This window comes from Canis lupus, chromosome 20 (genome assembly GCF_003254725.2).
Source record: "Canis lupus dingo isolate Sandy chromosome 20, ASM325472v2, whole genome shotgun sequence".
NCBI classification, from domain to species: domain Eukaryota; kingdom Metazoa; phylum Chordata; class Mammalia; order Carnivora; family Canidae; genus Canis; species Canis lupus.
The window spans coordinates 52,005,614-52,011,613 of record NC_064262.1 but is presented as its reverse complement, the minus strand read 5'-3'; the positions used below and the strand labels follow the sequence as shown (position 1 = coordinate 52,011,613).

Below are 6,000 nucleotides of genomic sequence, written 5' to 3'. Positions count from 1 at the left end.
TCCTTCTAGGAAGATAGCATTAAACATACCCAAAAGAACTCCTACTGGTCTCAGTAATTGAGAAAATAGTAACAGGACCATCTTGAGATTTCCTTTTAAACTTCTACAATTTAAAATTCCAAGTGGCTACTCTCCCAAACCGTCCAATTCCTTTCTTTTGCCCAAGACCCTGGATGTTGAGATCCTACTTCCTGGAGGTTTCCAGATGTCCTTATGGTCAGGAAGATGAAGTGATTTTTCTGTTGACAAGCTTCCTCAGGGCCCCCTTAAGATCTCTGTTCCTCAGGCTATAGATAAAGGGGTTCAGCATGGGGGTGACCGCAGTGTACATCACAGCAGAGGCTTTCTCCTTCACAGCTGTGCGCACAGAGGAAGGACACAAATAGACCCCAATGGTGGTCCCATAGAAGAGAGCAACCACAGACAGATGGGAGCTGCAGGTGGAAAAGGCTTTCTTCCTGCCGCCTGCAGAAGGGACCTTCATGATGGCCACAATGATGCGAGCATAGGAGGCCAGGATGCAGATGAATGGTGTGGCTATCACCATCCCAGCCACAATGAGCACAAAGATCTTGTTCACAGATGTATCAGTGCAAGAAAGCCTGAGAAGAGGAGTGAGGTCACAGAAGTAGTGGGGCAACTCATTGCTCCCACAGAAAACCAGACGGGCCATCAAGAGGATATGAGTGAGGGAAATGAAGCAGGAAAATACCCATGGACCACCAGCCAGCAGGCCACAGAGGCGTGGGCTCATGATGGTAGTATAGTGTAAGGGATGACATATAGCCACAAACCGGTCATAAGCCATCACAGCAATTAAGACACTGTCCATAATGCCAAAGAAATGGAAAAAGTACATCTGGGTCAGGCAACAGGCGTAGGAGATTGACTTGCTCCTGATTTGGATGTTCACTAGCATCTTGGGGACTGTATCGGTGGCCAGACAGAAATCAACCAAGGAGAGATTGGCCAGGAAGAAGTACATGGGAGTGTGGAGGTAGGAGTCTGAGCTGATGGCCAGGATGATGAGCAGATTCCCCACTACTGTGACCACATACATGCAGAGAAACAGAGCAAAGAGGAGGGTCTCCTGCTCTGGATTTTCTGAAAGCCCCAGGAGGATGAATTCGGATGCACTAGTTTGGTTCCTTGGTTCCATGGGTAATATTCCTCTGGAAGTATTGAAAGGGTGACATTACATGAATGTTGCAGAGATGATTCTGGAAGATCAGATGAGATTACAACCAATTTCCCAACCAGACTAAGTGTAACACCTGTTTATATATGGATTACATCTTGAACTATTCATGACATGTTTACAGCAACTCATATGTCAAGGTTTGGTAGTAGGACTCTCCATGAATATTCCCATTTCAGAAAAATATTGAGTTTACCATGTATGAAAACTTACTGAAAAAACTAAGGGATTTACTTCAGGATAAAACAAATCGAGTTAAAAATAAGTAATATCCAGGAAGCAATGAACTGTCAAGTAACTTGTTTCTATGTAGAAAAAAATAAAATGTTGAGATTTAAAATAATAATAATAGAAGGAAGAAGGAGCAGGAGAAGGAGAAGAAGGTGCATATAAACAAGATGGATTAAGATACTAGGGAACAGGGATCCCTGGGTGGCGCAGCGGTTTGGCGCCTGCCTTTGGCCCAGGGCGCGATCCTGGGGACCCGGGATCGAATCCCACGTTGGGCTCCCGGTGCACGGAGCCTGCTTCTCCCTCTGCCTGTGTCTCTGAGCCTCTCTCTCTCTCTCTGTGACTATCATGAATAAATAAATAAAATCTTTAAAAAAAAAAGATACTAGGGAACAGTTATCATACTATAAGAAGAGGAATTAGAATAAGGGTTGAAAGGTCCTTGGATTGAGTTGCAGGAGAATAGAAATATTGAGTATTTTGGACATGACTTAAGTTTAGGTATAGCCACTAAAATAATGAATATAGAATTTATAGCTTGTAAATTATAGTAGAGATGTAACAAAACTAAAGAGATTTTGGTCACACCACTTTAAGTCAAGAAAAGAAATATAAAGAAACGAAATAAAATCACAAAATATATGGCTAATTACACCAAATGTTTAAATGACTTTAATCTTTAAAAACAGATATTCTCAGATTGGCAAAGGAACAAAATTCTATTATCTCATGTGTGCAAGAGATACACCTAAATGGTAATGATATAGAGAAGTTTCACCATAAGGAAATAATAAAGGTATATCAAGAAATACTAACCACAAGGGCAGCCCAGGTGGCTCAGCGGTTTAGCGCCGCCTTCAGCCCAGGGCATGATCCTGGAGACCCAGGATTGAGTCCCACTTCGGGCTCCCTGCATGGAGCCTGCTTCTCCCTCTGCCTGTGTCTAGACCTCTCTTTCTCTTTCTTTCTCTCTCTCTCTCTCTCTCTCTCTCTCTCTGTGTCTCATGAACAAATAAATAAAATCTTAAAAAAAAAATACTAACCACGAAAAAAAAAAAAAAAAGAAATACTAACCAAAATGAAGATGAACAGCTTATTTTAGTATATGTGCTAAAGTATTTAGTATATGTGCCTGCTGAAGCAAGCAGGAAGCCAGAGAGCTTGTTGAGGCATTAAAAGGCATAAGAAAAGTCATTATCATAATTAAAGGAAAACTCACCAGAAAAAGAAAAAAAAAAAAAAAACAGGTACTAATATGCATTTAATGGCACAGGCTTATAAAAATGTATAAAGAAAAAAGCTAACAGAATTGTAAGAAAAAAATCATAAACCACATCATATTAGGAGATTTTATCATATCTTTTTTCAGTAGCTGAGAGACCAGGAGCAAACAGGGCAAAATTTCAGCAAGGGTATAGAAAATCTAAGTAACACAATGAACCAGCTTGATTTGAGCATTATGTGAAATTATCAGAGAATCCACGTTTCTTTTCAAGAACACATATCTGCAAAAATTAGGCCATAAAACAAATGTTAATACTAAGGAATACATATCAAACAGAGCATATTTTCTGATCATAATGTAATCGAATTAGAATTCAATAATAAAAGATAATCAGCCTCTTCCTACATGTTTGGAACTATTAAAAGCACTTTTAAAAATAATGCATGGGGGCATCTGGTGGTTCAGTCAGTTAAGCATCTGCCTTTGGCCCAGGACCCTGGGATCAAGCCCCATGCACCTCCCCACTCTGCAGGAAGCCTACTTCTCCCTCTCCCTCTGTCTGCTGATCCCCCTTGCTTGTACTCTCTCTCTCTCTCTCTTTTTCTCTCTCTCTCTTTCTCTGTCAAATAGGTAAATAAATAAAATCTTTTAAAAACAAATGACCCCCCCCAAAAAAACACAAATGAATAAAAATAAAATAAATAAAAATGATGTATGCATCAAAGCAGACATGATCATCGAAATCAGGAATATTTATAGTTTTTTTTAAAAAACCTATCAGTGTGTGTATGTGTGTGTGTGTGTGTGTGTATATCTCCATGTATAGATATAGATATACACAATGTAATATTACACAGCCTTTTAAAAGGATGAGATCTTGCCATTTGCAACAACATCGGTGGACCTAGAGGGTAAAATGCTAAGTGAAATTAGACAGGGAAAGACAAAGGCCATACAATTTCACTCATGTGTGGAATCTAAAAAAAAAAAAAAAAAAAACCAAAGGAACAAACAAAAAGCAGAATCAAACTTATAAATACAGAAGACAAACTGATGGTTGCCAGAGGGAGTGGGTAGGGGAAATGGGCAAAATGGGTGAAGGGGAGTGGGAGATACAGGCTGCCAATTAAGGAATGAACGAGCCATGGGAATAAAAGGCAAATCCTAGAGAACATTGTCAATGATGTAATAGCAATGCATGGTGGCCACGCTTGTGGTGAACATAACATAATGTCTAAAGAAGTTGAATCCCTGTATTGTACACCTGAAACCAATGTGACATTGTGTCAACTATACTAAAAAAAAAAAAAGTACCCCCAAAACAAAAAATATATCTAATCCAAAGGAGATGAGGGTAAACCAGCACATAGAAGTAAATTCATATTCTTAAATGCATAATTTAGAAAAAGAAAGTGTAAAATTTTAAAACTGTAGAAGGTCCTAGGAGAAGACTTACACAATTAGATTACATGATCACACTTGCTCAGCTCACAATCCTGTTTCCCTTTAATGATCACTTACTGGGCAATGTCAAGGAGATACCAGAGCACTTTTCCATCTTCCCTGCAAAGAACATCTAGTTTGCCAATTACCCATTGACCAGAGTATGTGTGTCGGAGCCCGGGGTCCAATAGAGAAGATCCAGCACACAGCTAGAGCAAGAACAATCTGAGATTTGACACTTTGAAGAGGATAAGAGGAAGAGCTTCACTGTAGCCATGGTCATGCCTGCCCAAGACAGCAGAGTGCAGTGCCAAGGAGACACCCTCAGTCCTTGATTTTCTCCACAGGGCAAACTGAGTGTGTGAGTGTTTGACTGCCCCAGCTGTGCAAGATGCTGCCAAAGAGACCCACTTCTTTCTCACCCCATGCAGAACACTGAGGTGAGCTAGGTGACTGTGGGCGAATGGCAGGCAAGGCTCACAATGCAACAACGGGATGCAGATCCTGCTATTTCACAGATTCCATCAGAATCTGTGTAAGCCTGCTTACACTCTGCTGGCACTACTTTTCACCAGTAGACCCCCCTAGCTCTCCTGTAGGCACTCCCAGAGCTCTGTGTGCCTCACCCACGAACACCACCAAGCCATGGCTAGCTGGTTCCCTGTGCATGCCCCGAAGGGTGGCAAGTGTGGGCATTTGCAGAGTGCTGGTGAGCAAATGTAGAAAACCAGTCTAACACTGAGGAATTGAGAAAAAACACATAAACTTGAGCATTTCAGAGCACCACACTAGGGAAAGCAGACTGGAGGCTGTCAGTCTCTAGCCTGGTTTTGCAGGATCAAGAGAAAGTATATAATCCTACAAACGCCCCTTCCCCATAAGGAACAAGAAGTGTAGAATAAGTGTATTCATTGAAGTGGTCTAAGAATCCATTGAAAAGCCTAAGAATCCCCAGAAGGGCTAACAGAGATTTTTCTCCCAAAGCAAGTCAGTAAAGACTAGAGGAGGTAACTGCTTCTTCAATGTGAAAACATCAATGCACAATTTCAGGGAACATTAAAAATCCACAGAACAGGGTGCCTGGGTGGCTCAGTCAGTTAAGCATCTGCCTTTGGCTCAGGTCATGATCTTGGGGTCCTGGGATTGAGCCTCATGTGGGGCTCCCTGCTCAGTGGGGTCTGCTTCTCCCTCTCTCTCTGCCCCCCACTTGTGCTCTCTCTTTCTCAAATAGATAAATACAATATTTTTTTTAAAAAATCAACAAAATATGACACAACCAGACGGCAATAATAATAATTTTCTAGTAACAATAACACAATAATGTGTTATTCTAGTAACACAATAATTTTCTAGTAACTGACCCTTAAGAAATATAGGTCTATGATATGTCTGATAAAGAATTTAAGATAGATGTTTTAAGGAAGCGCAACAAGCTATAAGAAAATACAGAAAGAGGACACCTGAGTGGCTTAGTTGGTTAAGTGTCTGACTCTATATCTCAGCTCAGATCTTGATCTTAGGGTCATGAATTCAAGCCCCACATTGGGCTCCACACTGGGTGTGGAGCCTACTTAAATACAAATAAACAAACAAATCACAGAAAGATGATGCAATGAAATCAGAAAAAAAATATACACACTTAATCTTATATATAGCAATTCATAAAAACTACACACACACACACACCTGTTGAAACAAATAAATGACTCAGTAAAATTACAGAATATGAAATCAATACACAAAAATCAGTTGCGTTTCTATACACTAACAATGAACTATCTGAAGAAGAAACAAACAAAACAATTCCATGTATAATAGCATCCAAAACAATAAAACACTTAGGAATAAATTAAACCAAAAAGGTAAAGTGTCTATATACAAAAAACTAAAACATTGATGAAGG

General features: G+C 40.2%; 1 protein-coding gene across 1 annotated transcript; it reads right to left on the bottom strand.

Moving 5' to 3' along the window:
• Positions 1–217: 217 nt before the first annotated feature.
• Positions 218–1,159, bottom strand: LOC112666925 (olfactory receptor 24). The gene has a single exon (XM_025458398.1). It carries the CDS (start codon positions 1,157–1,159, stop codon positions 218–220), a length of 942 nt encoding a protein of 313 aa, XP_025314183.1.
• Between the last annotated feature and the right edge of the window lie 4,841 nt (positions 1,160–6,000).